General features: G+C 37.4%; 1 protein-coding gene across 1 annotated transcript; it reads right to left on the bottom strand.

The window, feature by feature from the left end:
* Nucleotides 1-658: 658 nt before the first annotated feature.
* LOC139746072 (uncharacterized) lies at nt 659-19,365 on the bottom strand. The gene is made up of 5 exons (XM_071656918.1): nt 19,210-19,365; nt 14,184-14,350; nt 11,717-11,815; nt 7,500-7,633; nt 659-6,657 (listed from the first exon to the last, which is right to left on the bottom strand). Exons 1-5 carry the CDS (start codon nt 19,265-19,267, stop codon nt 5,805-5,807), a joined length of 1,311 nt encoding a protein of 436 aa, XP_071513019.1. The 5' UTR covers nt 19,268-19,365; the 3' UTR covers nt 659-5,804.
* Nucleotides 19,366-19,599: the final 234 nt, after the last annotated feature.

Raw genomic sequence — 19,599 nt, forward strand, 5'->3', positions numbered from 1 at the left:
CATCTGTTTTTCCAAGTACTTCTCACATACATTCTTCAAAGCAAACACCTGATCCACACATCCTCCACCACTTCTGAAATTACACTGCTCTTCCCTGATCTGATGCTCTGTACATGCCTTTACACTCAATCAATACCCTCCCATATAATTTCCCAGGAATACTCAACAAACTTATACCTCTGTCATTTGAACAATCACCTTCATCCCCTTTGCCTTTACACAATGGCACTATGCATGCATTCCATCCATCCTCAAGCAATTCACCATTAACCATACATACATTGAATATCCTTACCAACCAGTCAACAACAGTCACCCCTTTTTTTTTGGTATTTATAACAACTATTTCTAATGTATCAAACATGATAATTCTGTTATTCACAGCTCCTGACTAGAATCGTTTTGATTCCATTTACCACCAACACCATATGTACACAATTCTGAAAATGCCTCATTCATTAAATCTTCATTAACACATGGGAATAAGAGATCTGCATAAATTATAACTTGTGTACCTACTGGAAATGTCTGCCTATCCAATTCATTAAAACAATGAAAATCATGGTACTTAAAACAACCACTTGTGGAGTACCCAGCTCAAGAACTCTCCAGATCTGAAACCAAACTATTGCTCTTATGACAAATAATCACCAATCCATTTTACGAAATGTGTTTTGACTCCTTTATTCATCAGCTCTTCAAGTATTACATCTATGCTTTATTGAAAGCACCTTTTAAGTTGACAAAAACTTATAATTGTTCATATTACTCGTACTTCATAACAATAAATTGTACTTTTGCCTTTGATAAACCAAAATAAATTATCAGATAAGAGGTTACCTAATTTATAAATCAACTTGTAATTCTTTTCATCATTTTACATAAACGTTATTAAAGTTATGGGCCTGTAATCTTATCACCTATAGGAATTGGATGAATAAGACCAATCTTCCACCTACTGGGTAATTTTCCCTTCTCAAATGACATGTAAGACCTAATAAAATACTATTCTCCCTTGCAACTAGATCATTTAATATACCATAGGTCAACCCAACACCCCTGGAGCGGATGTTCCCTTTTGATAGCATTCAATAATTCATCTCTTAATAAATGTTACACATGTATCTTATCATTTGTGTATCAAACAACTGCCTTCTTTTAAAGTGGAAATTTCTATCTTGTATATCACCTTATAAACTTTCAAAGCTGGAGGCATAAGCCCATTTACTTATGAGTTCAGCTTTACCTATTGGATCAGGATGAGCAATAATTTTGCTCTATTCTCATAACTTTATTCACTTCTCTTCACATGTCAAATTCTTTGTTTTTGAAAAACTTTCCAGAAAATTATTCCAATAATTTTTTGGTGCTTGTATTATCTCTGTTGTACATTCAGCACTTTGGGTCATGATTATCCTATTTTAAGTATCATGGATTTTTACTCCATCGATTTTGCTTTTCTTAGTTATGTATTCCAACCCTCAACTAGCTTAGTGGTGTAAGTTGACATATGCCTCCTGCCTTTATTAGTTGGCTGATCTTTAGTCATTTAAAATTCCATCAATTTCAACAAGTCCTCTTACCAGAGATATCTTTATTGGTGTTCATCACCTCCATACCATCTCAAAGCTTCATTTGTCCAACTGTTCTTATGTGTAGAGTTTTCTACAGCCATAAGATTTCTGCATCTCTCCTCTCCACTTGCTCCAGTCACTGTGCAAAGCTTTGACAGCATGGCAATTGAGGAGCTTTGGCAGACCATGTCAACAAATGCAACCCTCATGAAAGCTTGGACTGGACCTCTACCAGTATGGAAGTCATACTTCAGCATAGTAGATATAAGCGAGGGCAGGAGTAAGCAAGACTATACACTAGCACCAACCCAAAGGCAGTTTGGCTGTACCAAAGGATTATACATAGAAAACATTGTTGGTAGATGCATTATGACAGGTCCATTTTAAATGTTCAACATGGAACTACATGAAAGAAGGGCTTAGACACACTGAATCAGATAATACACAGCATTATATAAGTGTATTTATCAATGTACTTGTATGATAAGAAAAATCTTCAAAATGGGAGTATTTTACATGTTAAAGTAAAGAAACTTTCAGGATGGGTGTTTTATTACTGCAAAAGCTGCTGCATGACAAGAACAAATATTACATTCTTGGGTGTTTTATATGCCTCATAATTATGTTACACAAAACACTACCAGACATAGCTCCAAGAACAACTTGACTTTAATTAGTGGCTATCTATTTAATACTTCACATCATTTTACTCGCAATGTTATATGGTTGCAAGGCATGGGCTATAGATAGGGTTGTGCAGAGGAGGTTGGATGTGTTGGAAATGAAATGTATGAAGACAATATGTGGTGTTAGGTGGTTTCAATGAGTAAGTAATGAAAGGGTAACAGGTGTGTCGTAATAGAAAGAGTGTGGTTGAGAGTGCAGGAGAAGGTGCGTTGAAATGGTCTGGACACATGGAGAGACTGAGTGAGGAAAGATTGGCAAAGAGGATATATGTGTCAGAGGTGGGGGGAAGTAGGAGAAGCGGGAGACCAAAATGGAGGTGGAAGGATGGAAAGAAAAAAATTTCAGCGATCTGGGCCTGAACATACAGGAGGGTGAAAGACATGCAAGGAAAAGAATGAATTGGAGCGATGTGGTATACTGGGGTGGATGTGCTGCCAATGGATTGAACCAGGGCATGTGAAGGGTCTGGGGTAAACCATGGAAAGTTTTGTGGGGCCTGGATGTGGAAAGGGAGCTGTGGTTTCAGTGCATTATACATGACAGCTAGAGACTGTGAACGAATGTGGCCTGTGTTGTCTTTTCCTAGCGCTACCTCGCGCACATCGAGGGGGGGGTGTTGTTGTTGTTGTCGTCATTTCATGTGTGACGGGGTGGCAACGGGAATGAATAAAGGCGTGTGTGGACGTGTATGTATATACATGTGTATGTGGGCGGGTTGGGTCATTCTTTCGTCTGTTTCCTTGCACTACCTTGCTAACACAGGAAACAGCGACAAAGTATACTAAAAAGAAAAAAATATACTTAATCGTTGTCTCCTGTTTCAGCGAGGTAGCACAAGGAAATGGACAAGGAATAGCCCAACCCACCCACATACACATGTATATATACATAGATACACATACATGCATATATACATACATATACATAACATATGCATACACAGACATATACATATATACACAGCTCTATCTATAGTCCATGCCTTGCAACCATATAACATGGTTGGAACCACTATTCCTTCAAACATACCCATTTTTGCTTTCCGAAATAATGTTCTCGCCTTCCATACATTTTTCAACGCTACCAGAACTTTTGCACCTTCCCCCACCCTGTGACTCACTTCCACTTCCATGGTTCCATCCACTGCCAAATCCACTCCCAGATTTCTAAAACACTTCACTTCCTCCAGTTTTTCTCAATTCAAACTTACCTCCCAATTGACTTGTTCCTCAACCCTACTGTACTTAATAACCTTGCTCTTATTCATATTTACTCTCAGCTTTCTTCTTTCACACACTTTACCAAACTCAGTCACCAGCTTTGGCAGTTTCTCACCCGAGTCAGCCATCAGCACTGTATCATCAGCGAACAACAACTGACTCACTTCCCAAGCTCTTTCATCCACAACAGACTGCATACTTGCCCCTCTCTCCAAAACTCTTGCATCCACCTCCCTAACAACCCCATCCATAAACAAATTAAACAACCATGGAAACATTACGCACCCCTGCCGCAAACCAACATTCACTGAGAACCAATCACTCTCCTCTCTTCCTACTTGTACACATGCCTTCCATCCTCTCGATAAAAACTTTTCACAGCTTCTAACAACTTGCCTCTCACAACATATTTTCTTAATACCTTCCACAGAGCATCTCTATCAACTCTATCATATGACTTCTCCAGATCCATAAATGCTACATACAAATCCATTTGCTTTTTGAAGTATTTCTCACATACATTCTTCAAAGCAAACACCTGATCCACACATCCTCTACCACTTCTGAAACCACACTGCTCTTCCCCAATCTGATGCTCTGTACATGCCTTCACCCTCTCAATCAATATCCTCCCATATAATTTACCAGGAATACTCAACAAACTTATACGTCTGTAACTTGTACACTTACCTTTATCCCCTTTCCCTTTGTACAATGGCACTATGCATGCATTCCGCCAATCCTCAGGTACCTCACCATGAGTCATACATGCATTAAATAACCTCATGAACCTGTCAACAACACAGTCACTCCCTTTTCTAATAAATTCCACTGCAATACCATCCAAACCCGCTGCCTTGCCGGCTTTCATCTTCCACAAAGCTTTTACTATCTCTTCTCTGTTTACCAAATCATTCTCCCTAACCCTCTCACTTTGCACACCACCTCGACCAAAACACCCTATATCTGCCACTCTATTATCAAACACATTCAACAAACCTTCAAATTACTCACTCCATCTCCCTCTCACATCACCACTACTTGTTATCACCTCCCCATTAGCCCCCTTCACCGATGTTCCCATTTGTTCCCTTGTCTTAGGCACTTTATTTACCTCCTTCCAAAACATCTTTTTAGTCTCCCTAAAATTTAAAGATACTCTCTCACCCCAACTCTCATTTGCCCTCTCTTTTATACCTTTATACCTCTGCCCTTTCTTTTATACATCTCCCAATCATTTGCATTATTTCCCTTCAAAAATTGTCCAAATGCCTCTCTCTTCTCTTTCACTAATAATCTTACTTCTTCATCCCACCACTCACTACCCTTTCTAATCTGCCTACCTCCCATGCAACAAACATCTTTTATGCAAGCCATCACTGCTTCCCTAAACACATCCCATTCCTCCTCCATTCCCCTTACGTCCTTTGTTCTCATCTTCTTCCATTCTGTACTCAGTCTCTCCTGGTACTTCCTCACACAAGTCTCCTTCCCAGGCTCACTTACTCTCACCACTCTCTTCACCCCAACATTCTCTCTTCTTTTCTGAAAACCTCAACAAATCTTCACCTTCGCCTCGACAATATAATGATCAGACATCCCTCTCAGCACATTAACGTCCAAAAGTCTCTCTTTCGCGTGCCTATCAATTAACACATAATCCAATAACGCTCTCTAGCCATATCTCCTACCTACATACGTATACTTATGTATATGTTTCTTTTTAAACCAGGTATTCCCAATCACCAGTCCTTTTTCGGTGCACAAATCTACAAGCTCTTCATCATTTCCATTTACAACACTGAACACCCCATGTACACCAATTATTCCCTTAACTGCCACATTAAAGACCTTTGCATTCAAATCACCCATCACTATAACCCGGTCTTGTGCATCAAAACTAACACACTCACTTTGTTCCCAAAACACTTGCCTCTCATGATCTCTCTTCTCATGCCCAGGTGCATAAGCACCAATAATCATTCATCTCTCTACATCCACTTTCAGTTTTACACTCCATCACATACTCCCACCACTCCTGTTTCAGGAGTAGTGCTACTCCTTCCCTTGATCTTGTTCCACGCACCCTGACTCCTCCCTATACAGTGGTGCCAACTCAGTGCATATAAACATACTAAGTACTAGCTAGCGAGGTCCTTTGGTCAACTGCACACCCTCTTAAAATGTATTTAAAAGATTAGATTAACATTTTCTTCACTAATCCTTCATATACATGTAACTTTTATGATTTCCCTTACTGATGAAAAGAGAAGCTAAATCATCATGATTTAAAGTATTATAGAACAACGAAGTTTACTTATATTTAAATATTTTTCTTTTTCTTTTTTCTATGAGGTAGATATGGAAGCTTATGATGGTCCACCTGTTGTACATCATCACTATACTTGTGTTTCTTTTTTTTTCTTGATTCAAATGTTTCACCGCAAAAATCTACTGTCTCAATCTCTTCTATTTCCTTTTTCTTGTCAAGATTAGTTTCTTCAATTCCTTCATTAGATATGTTTTTTTTCTCATTTAAGTCCTTTTCTTTTTTTGCCTTCTTTTTCTTCCCTTCCTCAGCTTGCTTTCCTTCACCAACTATGGTATATTTGCTCACATCAATGGCATTAGTTATATTATTCTTTTTCTTCACTACCACTCCCTGTCCCTCTGTACCATTGGCTGTATGTTCATCCACGTCACCTGCAATAGATATATTATTCTTTCCTTTTTTATTCTCAATCTTACTGGTGTTCTTTATATCATTATTTTCTACATGTGTTGAGTGAATATTCCTCACTAATAGATCTTCAGAATAACTATTGTCTAAAGAAGCATTTTCCACACATTCCATTATTTTATGGTTATACTTCTTCATTCTTCTTCTTTTGGAACTCTGCTCATTCTCTTCAATGTCTTTAGCGGACAAGAAAGCATCTTCATTCCCAGATGCTTTGAGTTTTTTCACAACAGATATTTCAATATCAGGTTGTTTAAAATTCACCTCAGAGGCATCACCAACTCTTTGTTTCTTCTTTTTCTTTTTTTCTGTTTTACTATTACAAGGCTCCTGTTTGAAGTGTTCAGATGATTTTGTCCAATTCTCCATCAACAGTTGATCCTGTTCCGCCACTCTTGCCAGCTTGGCTGACATTGTCAGACCATGCCGAGCTCCCCTAAACAGATTAATCTTTGTTTTAGAAGTGGCAGATTGTACTTAATTAGGACAAAAATCATTAATATAATACAGCTGCTAATGCTCAGACAATTATTTCCTTAGATATCTAATGAATAACTTTTTAAATATGAAAGCATCTGAGCAAGGGAAATTCAGATTCATGTAATCGGTAGTAATTCCTGGGAACAAACTAAAATGACATCAGATGAGAATATGTGTGACAAAGCTTGAAAAATTACTAAATGCAATAGGAAGAGAAATAGAAACATTTCAATAAAGATAAGACCTGTGTTTTGATACCTTTTAAATGAAGTCAAAATGCATACTTTTATGTAAATATATTGTTTTCTATATTTTTCCTTTAAAAAGTACCAAATGACCATTAGGTTCTAGTGCTTTACAAACTTCACTTAAATAACTCATTAAATCAAGATCAGACTAATGGCTAAATAATTATTCATGAGTTGCTACTAAGAAAAATGGTACAACTCAACGAACATGATGTGGTGAGTGCTACACATTATCTCTACCTCCCGGCAAAATCTTGCCCCATCTGCTTCTGACGAACAGATCCTATTTGTGTGTTTTCTCTCATCCTCTGCATGTGCCTCAATCATTTGCAAGCCTTGTCATTCAGAATTTAGTTCTCTACTACTGCCTCTAAAACGTTTCTAATGATTTCTGCAAACTACACAAAATTTACCTTTTTCAGTCTCAATTATCATGGTTCTACTATGTGGTTAAAGTTGCCCATTTTTGCATTTATTCTTGATATACATATTCCAGCATTGCAAAACTTAATTATTCTGGATCTTGGAAATACTAATGTCAAAACCTTACTTGTGTCCTGTTCGTTTACCGCATAACTTGAACAACTCCTCATCTGTTAATGAGAGTGACAAGTCCTGCTTGTCTTCAGACTCTTCCCTGTCCAAATTTTCTTTCTCTTCCTTCTCTCCAACTAATGTTCCACCCTTTAGGAGAAAATTGAAAGCTAAATTGAAGTAAGTCTTGCTGTAACCTTTTACAATAAACACAAAGACTAACTGGAGACACTTCTTACAACTTGATTTAAACAATTATCATGTATTAATGAAAATGACTGTTACGATCCCAACCATGACTGATCAACTCATGAATTAAGTCAAGAATCCTCCTGAGTATACAATGCTCATCCAGTAACAAACCAATGTAAACACAATAAACTAATATGGAAATGATGCAGTGCAAACTAGAGTTTACAAAAATCTGTATCACGCTAGGCCTTACCTCAAAATACTTTATTGTGGGTTCACTTTGTGACATATATAAACCTTACAGACAAAAACAGAGGCACTGCTGGAACTTCTTCTATGATGTTGATATGATAAAGCACAGAGAAAAGTTTACTAGTGTTAAACTCACTTTCTGTACATGACATCCAACTGCAGACACTCTAACTTATACTAAAGGCATGTTCACTACATGTGAGCCAAACTGACATACATAAAGATGGTGGGATGCAAACACTGCATTTACTCAATACTGTCAAGGTAAAAATCTAATAAACACACCTGTTGCAGAGACACTATGATGACTAATTTAAACTGAAGTATAAAAGTCAGTAATTTGCTACAAAAGGAATTTATTTAGGTTACTTTCAAGTCATTTTAATTCCCTTTTGCATTTAAGGAATAAAAAAACTGCTAAAACAGTAATCTCATACATGATGCATGGAATTATTTATATATATCTAACCAAATGATAATTTCATTTGATACCTGTTCTTGATTTGGTAAACAGAGAAGAGGTAGTAAAAGCTTTGCGGAAGATGAAAGCCGGCAAGGCAGCAGGTTTGGATGGTATTGGAATGGAATTTATCAAAAAAGGGGGTGACTGTATTGTTGACTGGTTGGTAAGGTTATTTAATGTATGTATGACTCATGGTGAGGTGCCTGAGGATTGGCAGAATGCTTGCATAGTGCCATTGTACAAATTACAGAGGTATAAGTTTGTTGAGTGTTCCTGGGAAATTATATGGGAGGGTATTGATTGAGAGGGTGAAGGCAAAAACAGAGCATCAGATTGGGAAAGAGCAGTGTGGTTTCAGAAGTGGTAGAGGATGTGTGGATCAGGTGTTTGTTTTAAAGAATGTATGTGGGAAATACTTAGAAAAGCAAATGGATTTGTATGTAGCATTTATGGATCTGGAGAAGGCATATGACAGAGTTGATAGAGATGCTCTGTGGAAAGTATTAAGAATATATGGTGTGGGAGGCAAGTTGTTAGAAGCAGTGAAAAGTTTTTATCGAGGATGTAAGGCATGTGTACGAGTAAGAAGAGAGGAAAAGGATTGGTTTTCAGTGAATGTTGGTTTGCGGCAGGGGTGTGTGATGTCTCCATGGTTAATTTGTTTATGGATGGGGTTGTTAGGGAGGTGAATGCAAGAGTTTTGGAAAGAGGGGCAAGTATGCATTCTGATGTGGATGAGAGAGCTTGGGAAGTGAGTCAGTTGTTGTTCGCTGATGATATAGTGGTGGTGGCTGATTCGGGTGAGAAACTGCAGAAGCTGGTGACTGAGTTTGGTAAAGTGTGTGAAAGAAGAAAGCTGAGAGTAAATGTGAATAAGAGCAAGGTTATTAGGTACAGTAGGGCTGAGGGACAAGTCAATTGGGAGGTGAGTTTGAATGGAGAAATACTGGAGGAAGTGAAGTGGTTTGGATATCTGGGAGTGGATTTGGCAGCGGATGGAACCATGGAAGCAGAAGTGAATCATAGGGTGGGGAGGGGGCAAAAGTTCTGGGAGCCTTGAAAAATGTGTGGAAGTCGAGAACGTTATCTTGGAAAGCAAAAATGGGTATGTTTGAAGGAATAGTGGTTCCAACAATGATATATGGTTGCGAGGCGTGGGCTATAGAAAGAGTTGTGCGCAGGAGGGTGGATGTGCTGAAAATGAGATGTTTGAAGACAATATGTGGTGTGAGGTGGTTTGATTAAGTAATGAAAGGGTAAGAGAGATGCATGGCAATAAAAAGAGTGTGGTTGAGAGAGCTGAATAGGGTGTTTTGAAATGGTTTGGTCACATGGAGAGAATGAGTGAGGAAAGATTGACAAAGAGGATATATGTATCAGAGGTGGAGGGAACGAGAAGTAGGAGACCAAATTGGAGGTGGAAAGATGGAGTGAAAAAGATTTTGAGTGATCAGGGCCTGAACATGCAGGAGGGTGAAAGGCTTGCAAGGAATAGAGTGAACTGGAACGATGTGGTATACCGGGGTCGACGTGCTGTCAATGGATTGAACCAGGGCATGTGAAGCATCTGGGGTAAACCATGGAAAGTTCTGTGGGGCCTGGATGTGGAAAGGGAGCTGTGGTGTTGGTGCATCATACATGACAGCTAGAGACTGAGTGTGAACGAATGTGGCCTTTGTTGTCTTTTCCTAGCGCTACCTCGCACACATGCAGGGGGAGGGGTTGTCATTTCATGTGTGGTGGGGTGGCGATGGGAATGAATAAGGGCAGACAGTATGAATTATGTACATGTGTATATATATGTATATGTCTGTGTGTGTGTATATATATATATATATATATATATATATATATATATATATATATATATATATAATATATATATATATATATATATATATATATATATATATATATATATATATATATATATATATATATATATATCTTTCTTTCTTTCAAACTATTCGCCATTTCCCGCGTTAGCGAGGTAGCGTTAAGAACAGAGAACTGGGCCTTTAAGGGAATATCCTCACCTGGCCCCCTTCTCTATTCCTTCTTTTGTATATATGTATATATGTATACATATATACATATGTCGCGGGAGACAGCGACAAAGTATATAAAAAAAAAAAAAAAATGTATACATATATATATATATATATATATATATATATATATATATATATATATATATATATATATATATATTTTTATATATATATATATATATATATATATATATATATATATATATATATATATATATGTATACATTGAGATGTATAGCTATGTATATGTGCGTGTGTGGACGTGTATATATATACATAAGTATGTGGGTGGGTTGAGCCATTCTTTCGTCTGTTTCCTTGTGCTACCTCGCTAACACGGGAGACAGCGACAAAGTATAATAACTGTAAATATACCTGTTCTTGTCACTCAGAAGGGATGATTAGTCAAGCCTCAATTATCTACATGCCTCTCCTTTCTTAGCTAAATAGCATCAGGATTACAAAAACAATGGCCTCACACACAGCAACTCATGCTGTCATGTAGAAAAATAAGAAAAGTACTCTAGTTTACCATGACCGCATCAAATGCCTTGACTCAATCCACTGGCAACTTCATGCCCCCAATATGTCACACTGATCCAATTCGCCATTTTATACACACCTTTCATCCACCTGAGTGTTCAGATCCCACTACTGTTAAGCCTCCAGCCTTCCATCTTTTATTGGTCCTCCTCTCCACCTTAATCCTTCCACTTATACAGATCCTCATGGTAAATCTTTCTGTGTGACCCTCTCAATCAGACATTACTCAAAAATACCCCTTTCTCTAAAGCTATCATTCTTTACATAGCCAACTTGTGTAATACATAAGAAAGCCATACTAACACATTAACCTAATGAGAAACAAGTGCTCTGATGATAGTACAATACACTACTATGGCCAAACTATATGTTCTTGTAAGTTCACATACATAGTATGATGCATATATCTTGTCCTTGGGCCAAAATTTCAAACATTCAACTCCTTTTTCATACCTGTTAGCCATTTCCAGCATTAGCATGGTATTGTAAAATATTCAACTCACAATTAATAACAATTAGGTTTTATTTTTCAAATATTCTTTTTAAAAAATTTTCTTCAGTTGCTTCTCATATTTACAGATACATATCTCCATCTATTAAATCAGACATAAAATTTAATGTGAATGTAATCCTATGTCAAAATGAGTGTGAATAAATAAGAAAAATTGAACTTTATTATTCAATCTGTTTTACCAGAGGTACATCACTAATGAAGCAGTTTTAAAACATTACCTTCACAAAGGTCCCATAGACCTTAGCCTTCTTATCAATAGGTGATTTCTTCTTGCTAATGTGTAGTTCCTCCTTCCTTACGAGTTGCACTGACCCATCCTGTACACAAAAATGACTGGGTTTGAAGCATATAAAGAAGCTATAACTTAACACCTTGTAAGATTCCTGTTTCTTTCCAGAGGAAGACAATGAAAAGGATACCTATTTGTAAAATGCTTCCATCATTTTTTACAAAATACAAATTCACAAGAAGTATACGTAGTGCTTGCAGAATTCATATATTGTGCTAAACTAATGAAAGAAAATGACTCTTACTTGGGGATTTTTGCCCAGAATTAGTTTAGGAAAGCAGGAGCAATATTTGAAATGTGATACTCTCTGCCTGTGTGGAGAGAAATAGAAGGCGCAGTTATCGAGCCCAGGCCTTAAATGATACATAGAAAAGGGAGAGGTAAAGAATCCAGGAGAAAAGAAAAAGAATCAGAGCTTTTGATAAAGAACACCTTCCTCTTTTGAGCAATAGCAGACACAGATGTTGAGATTTCCAGCTGTTGTTTTTGTGTGGGGACTTTTAGAAAGACACACTTGAAGAAACTTGGTTCTGGAGATGTTGATTGTAAATAAATCAAAAGTAACCTACAAGGAAGACCTTTTCAAATATAAATTAATACTGCATAGGAAGTTGTACTGACACAAGGTGAAGGTCAAACAAGAGATGGAAGAAACTTGCAAGAAATGTATCAATGCAGAGGTGGGTTGTGTATGACGACATTTCTCTGATGAAGAAATGAAATCACAGATAAAAAGAGGTTAAGAATGGGAAATGCAGAAAACTCTGAAGGACACATATGTTGATCAGGAAAGATGAAGAACTTGATCCATTATCAATTACAGAGTCAGACCAATTTGAAAGGAAGCAGAGTAGGAGTGCTAAATTATGGGAGTTTGGAGACCAGATTCTGATGCCACACCCTGTCAAAACCTTAAGAGATATCAAGGGCTACAACACAGAATTCCCTTGTGAAAGCCATGTAATATTTTAGATGCTTAAGGAAATGGTTGTTGATGAGGTACTCAAAATACTTTGGAAACAGCAAAGTCAAAGAAATAGGATAATACTTGGAAGAGTTAGAACAGTTACTCTTCTTTGGAAGAGGCTGTGCCAATGCATTTGTCCAAGAAAAGGACAGTTATAATTTCAAACGGAAGCAAAGCTTACAAGCAAACACAAACACAAGCTCAGAAGTACATCCCTTCCGAATAGGATTGGTTAAACCATGAAATGAATGAAGAGATATTCTTACAGGAAGAGGGGATATATACCCTCAGAAGCAATGTCAGAGGGGAGGCAGTAATCTTTCCACGGAAAATCAAAATAGTCATGCATCTTTAATCAATGCTATTAAAGTATTAACATGCCAATGCTGGTGATAGGTGCAGTGACTAAAGAGATGTCAAAAAGTGTGTGGTCAGATAAACCAACTGAGAGCTAGAATTTGTAAGAAGAATGCATATGGTTAGAAATAAAAATCAAATCTTGAGTTGGGAGAGTGGTCATGTTTGAAGTAGGAATATGGTAACTGATATTGTGCTACATATAAAAATGGAAAACATGAGGGCCTCAACGTATCCCTAGCAACTGTGTGGAAATATTTCAAACTTCCTGAGTGATGTATATTGAAGTCTCTTTAAGTAGAGAATCTCAGCCTAAGGATAAGATGTCAAACTTGTGGGAGGAATTTACACTGTAAAAGGATGCTATTAAAGTCTGAAGAACAAGGAGTATGTGACACTTATAAACAGTAGTAGGTGGAAGACAAATCTTACGCCAGATGATGTCATGTTTTGAAAACACAAGGTTCAAAAGGAAATTCAAGAGTAACATTGGCAATAGAACAAGCACAGATTCCTCCTCATAAATGGAACTGTGAATGAAGGTTATAAGGCAATATTAAAGGAGTTACTGAATATATTATTACTCTGATGGGTCTCATAGAAAAATAAGATACTGGAGGAAGTACTAACAAGAATGTGTTCAAAAGAGGACACTTTAGCAAAAACATAAAGATATAAAGAGAGTACTTTTTCTTCAGTCCGTTACTCTTTCCTTCTAATACTTTGCCATATTTACATTTATATGCAACTTAGTGGCCCATTCTACTTTCTCAAATTTTGCATTTTCAAAGACTACTAATCACTGTCTCATTCCCCATTAGTCCTTCAAATCTATAAATATGATTTTTGTGGGGGGGAGAAATCTTAACATGGTAGCTGATCAAACATGTAGGCATGAGAGGATTCAATATTCTTAGTTCACTTACACATTGGTTGAGTGATACAACTATAAGACAAGTGAAAAGCATGTGATGGTGCAAGAGCTTACAGATTCTCATGACACCATGCATATGGTGGAAGAGTGTAACTGATCAAAACTTTTATGTTAAAGCCAATTACTGCAAAACCTTACCTGGGCTTTTATAACTTCAATATTCTGCGCAGCCTTATTAAATGCATGGTCCCACCAGTGGAATTTGTATTCTTGAGCAATATCATAACCAAGACCAGCACTGTTAAACTTAAGTTTTGGTTTGAAGGCCTCTGTCATTCCTCCCTCCTCTCGTCCCAAACCTTTCCCTGCATCATAAATATGCTTTATGTTTATGACCATATGCCATTTCACCTAACATACAAGTGCCATGCCAATACAACACATATAAGATGCATGTAAGTCATTACAAAAACACAAAATAACTAAACTATAAATGTAGCATTGGGACACTGCTAAACACTTGAGTGCTAAACCTAATATCTACTTGAATACCCAATTCAACACAAACACGGGGACCTAGATAGGGGAATATCTGTAAAGTTTTATATTGCTTGACAAATGAGAGCAGAATAGGATAATTCAAAAATATTTTTGTGAGTTTATTTCAATGACCAAGAGAAAAAATGTTGAAAAAAGGACACAGATAATACAACAACAATATTAAGTTTTCACTAGAATAATTATGATGCAACGAGCTCCTTTCATACACTTGTGTATAGTTTCACCTTTAACAGCAAGGGATTTAACTTTTCCTTTCATACACTTGTGTATGGTTTTACCTTTAACAGCAACGAGGGATTTCATTTTATGTGGTGGTCATAACTGACTTCATATTTTTCAGTTACCACACTATTTTTCATCAAAATTTCAGTAAGTAATACAAATTAACAAATTAGTTTCTCCACAAATGTGCAGTTTTTTTTCTCTGCACATACAATGTTTTCCTTCTGGTCAATCACTTCAGTCTGCTATATCAAATATGGTTATTCACTGTAAACAAGGTGAAACATTTCTGGAAATTAACAGAATATATGAAAGCCTCTCCAAACCAAATTTGCAGATTTACCTATTTTTGCTGTCCTTTCAAAATGATTATTTTATGACATATTACCAGCTAGTTATTGGGAGTTTTGGTCACTGAGTTCAATTATCCAGTATACCATAGAAAATGAAGCTCAGAAACATGAAGTATACAAAATGCATACGAAAATCAAAATGAACCAATGAACACCTTACCAAACTTCCACAATACCAATTTTTGTGATAACAGAAATATATGTAATTGCTACCACTCATCCTTCTATCTACTTGATCATTAAGTCCATGTGAATCAGGCATAAACAAACTAGGCACTGTTCATTTATATTATCAATAAATAAAGTGAATCTTGGCTGCAAGGGAATTAATTTGCTTTTCATAGTTCTATTGATTCTTATAAATGTTTCAATTTGGTTTACATTAATTTCTCTTTATTCCCTTGGCCACAGAACTCATCATACTTTTAATTAGTTTATCATTGCATATTAATACATGGAAGTAATTTTCATTCCAAGCATCAAATCTAATGACCAGTAGTTATCAAAAAAATGAATACCATAATAGGTGGCATGATTAAATAAAACAATTTCCAATAATTACTTCAGAGTAAGTCTGCATGTGGTAATTTTTGCTCTTTCCTTTCATTCTAAAACAATAAGTAAAGAGACAGTGGGGAGGCCTACAAAAATTGGGGAAAATGGGAGGATAGATATGTCTAAAGATGCTTGTGGCATGAGAAGAGTGGGAGGTGGGTTGATTAGAAAGGGTAGTGAGTGGTGGGATGAAGAAGTAAGAGTATTAGTGAAAGAGAAGAGAGAGGCATTTGGACGATTTTTGCAGGGAAAAAATGCAATTGAGTGGGAGATGTATAAAAGAAAGAGACAGGAGGTCAAGAGAAAGGTGCAAGAGGTGAAAAAAAGGGCAAATGAGAGTTGGGGTAAGAGAGTATCATTAAATTTTAGGGAGAATAAAAAGATGTTCTGGAAGGAGGTAAATAAAGTGCGTAAGACAAGGGAGCAAATGGGAACTTCAGTGAAGGGCGCAAATGGGGAGGTGATAACAAGTAGTGGTGATGTGAGAAGGAGATGGAGTGAGTATTTTGAAGGTTTGCTGAATGTGTTTGATGATAGAGTGGCAGATATAGGGTGTTTTGGTCGAGGTGGTGTGCAAAGTGAGAGGGTTAGGGAAAATGATTTGGTAAACAGAGAAGAGGTAGTGAAAGCTTTGCGGAAGATGAAAGCCGGCAAGGCAGCAGGTTTGGATGGTATTGCAGTGGAATTTATTAAAAAAGGGGGTGACTGTATTGTTGACTGGTTGGTAAGGTTATTTAATGTATGTATGACTCATGGTGAGGTGCCTGAGGATTGGTGGAATGCGTGCATAGTGCCATTGTACAAAGGCAAAGGGGATAAGAGTGAGTGCTCAAATTACAGAGGTATAAGTTTGTTGAGTATTCCTGGTAAGTTGTATGGGAGGGTGTTGATTGAGAGGGTGAAGGCATGTACGGAGCATCAGATTGGGGAAGAGCAGTGTGGTTTCAGAAGTGGTAGAGGATGTGTGGATCAGGTGTTTGCTTTGAAGAATGTATGTGAGAAATACTTAGAAAAGCAAATGGATTTGTATGTAGCATTTATGGATCTGGAGAAGGCATATGATAGAGTTGATGGAGATGCTCTGTGGAAGGTATTAAGAATATATGGTGTGGGAGGAGAGTTGTTGGAAGCAGTGAAAAGTTTTTATCGAGGATGTAAGGCATGTGTACGTGTAGGAAGAGAGGAAAGTGATTGGTTCTCAGTGAATGTAGGTTTGCGGCAGGGGTGTGTGTTGTCTCCATGGTTGTTTAATTTGTTTATGGATGGGGTTGTTAGGGAGGTAAATGCAAGAGTTTTGGAAAGAGGGGCAAGTATGAAGTCTGTTGGGGATGAGAGAGCTTGGGAAGTGAGTCAGTTGTTGTTCGCTGATGATACAGCGCTGGTGGCTGATTCATGTGAGAAACTGCAGAAGCTGGTGACTGAGTTTGGTAAAGTGTGTGGAAGAAGAAAGTTAAGAGTAAATGTGAATAAAAGCAAGGTTATTAGGTACAGTGGGGTTGAGGGTCAAGTCAATTGGGAGGTGAGTTTGAATGGAGAAAAACTGGAGGAAGTGAAGTGTTTTAGATATCTGGGAGTGGATCTGGCAGCGGATGGAACCATGGAAGCGGAAGTGGATCATAGGGTGGGGGAGGGGGCGAAAATTCTGGGGGCCTTGAAGAATGTGTGGAAGTCGAGAACATTATCTCGGAAAGCAAAAATGGGTATGTTTGAAGGAATAGTGGTTCCAACAATGTTGTATGGTTGCGAGGCGTGGGCTATGGATGGGGTTGTGCGCGGGAGGATGGATGTGCTGGAAATGAGATGTTTGAGGACAGTGTGTGGTGTGAGGTGGTTTGATCGAGTGAGTAACGTAAGGGTGGGAGAGATGTGTGGAAATAAAAGGAGCGTGGTTGAGAGAGCAGAGGAGGGTGTTTTGAAGTGGTTTGGGCACATGGAGAGGATGAGTGAGGAAAGATTGACCAGGAGGATATATGTGTCGGAGGTGGAGGGAGCAAGGAGAAGAGGGAGACCAAGTTGGAGGTGGAAGGATGGAGTGAAAAAGATTTTGTGTGATCGGGGCCTGAACATGCAGGAGGGTGAAAGGAGGGCAGGGAATGGTGTGAATTGGAGCGATGTGGTATACCGGGGTTGACGTGCTGTCAGTGGATTGAATCAGGGCATGTGAAGCGTCTGGGGTAAACCATGGAAAGCTGTGTAGGTATGTATATTTGCGTGTGTGGACGTGTGTATATACATGTGTATGGGGGGGGGGGGGGGGCCATTTCTTTCGTCTGTTTCCTTGCGCTACCTCGCAAACGCGGGAGACAGTGACAAAGTATAAAAAAAAAAAAAAAAAAAAAAAAAAAAGATATGTCTAACTATGAACAATACCTATGAAATTCTATCTTCTAGTAGCAGCCAACATTTACCTCATTTTTGATATTTCAGACGTAATTATGGCATCATGTTAACATCCAGTTGTTGGGAGGTTTGAGAGATGTCCATTCAGAATACAAAGAAATGAGTTCCGGTGCAACTTCTTCAGGTGGCAAGGAAATGCCAAATTTTGTGTACATTTCAACAAAGATATTGAATGTTATTTACAATCTCTGATGACTTTTCAACAGGTTTTGTTGATTTCAAGTAATGTTTCCCCTATTGTTACGTTTATCTCTCACATTCCCTGATCTTCACAGCCACCACCACTATGAACTGGTTCATGTTCGTATAAAAAGTACATAAACTACCATCTGCGAGCCTAATAAGAAATGTGACTGCATCGCTAATGACTTTGAATATTGAGTGATTTTGTTCTGCAAGGCTAATATAATGTTCAGTGAATACAAATACAATCTGAGAATAATCTTAAGCATTATGTCCTAATGAACGTCATCTCTTAAGCATTATGTCCTAATGAACGTCATCATATAAGATGACAATAGCAAAAGGTTGTGTAATTCTGAGAAAATGTGAGTTATTGAAGTAAAAGTAAAACATGCAGGCATCCATGATCAAAGATATGCTGACATTAATATTTTCCCTTATTTCATCATAACCACTGGATTTTTAGACTTTTTTCTACATGAAAGATTTTTCGAAATACTTACTAATAAAAATAAAAATACATAATTAGAAATGCCAGTTTTGGTTTTACAGTTCAACTGGGCTGGGCTGTTAAGAGAACCTTTACCTTTCATTTTCTCAAAACACTCGGGGAAACACTTAACATAAAGAATTAAACCATCCTAACCTAACCTACTCCTACATCCCTAGCCTACCTCTAAGTATCCTCGTGGTGGACGATATTTTAAATAAATCAAAGTGATAAAGTGTTACTAGGAAACATACTGTCGGCACAATAACGTTTGGCCAACCAATAATAATACATTTCTCAAAATTTTCCTAAGTTATTATAAACATTACATTTTTTCATTCAGTAAAATTATTAGACATTTGGAAATTTAACTTTCAAGAACATTTCTCTGACTGTATGGCGTTAGTATACAATAAAAGTACGTAAACTACACATTGATACCAAAATGTCTCATATTTACCTTCCTTCCATCCATACTTCTCAAGCTGCTGTCGGGCAAACTGAGACCCACTACACATTTTATCACAAAATTACAAAAATAATTTAAGGAAACATGAGGCTAACTGGTTATCTTAAAAGTCCGGCACAGTTTATAAAACTTCCGCGTCTTTATTATGAGACATTGCCGCACATCAGCTGATGCCGGCCATACCCATCCCAAGATATTTGCAATAATATTTCTCATAACAGCCAAGTTTATTACGTGTTACTACAACTGTGCATATAGTGTAGATGAACAGTATAAAGACAGTGATCACTGCATTAATCATCTTTTTTTTCGCATTTTTTTTTTTTTTTCAAATTCTGAGGATAATCTTAGTGCTTCAACATTACGTCTAATGATACAACT

Source organism: Panulirus ornatus, chromosome 63 (genome assembly GCF_036320965.1).
Source record: "Panulirus ornatus isolate Po-2019 chromosome 63, ASM3632096v1, whole genome shotgun sequence".
NCBI classification, from domain to species: domain Eukaryota; kingdom Metazoa; phylum Arthropoda; class Malacostraca; order Decapoda; family Palinuridae; genus Panulirus; species Panulirus ornatus.

Excerpts from the sequence above, each read along its gene's own strand:
- LOC139746072 (XM_071656918.1), bottom strand. The coding sequence starts at position 19,267 with ATGTGTAGTGGGTCTCAGTTTGCCCGACAGCAGCTTGAGAAGTATGGA. Across the intron at positions 14,351-19,209 it reads GAAGTATGGATGGAAGGAAG|GGAAAGGTTTGGGACGAGAG; the intron begins GTAAATATGAGA and ends TTTATGATGCAG. Across the intron at positions 6,658-7,499 it reads GGTAAACGAACAGGACACAA|GGGAGCTCGGCATGGTCTGA; the intron begins GTAAGGTTTTGA and ends TAATCTGTTTAG.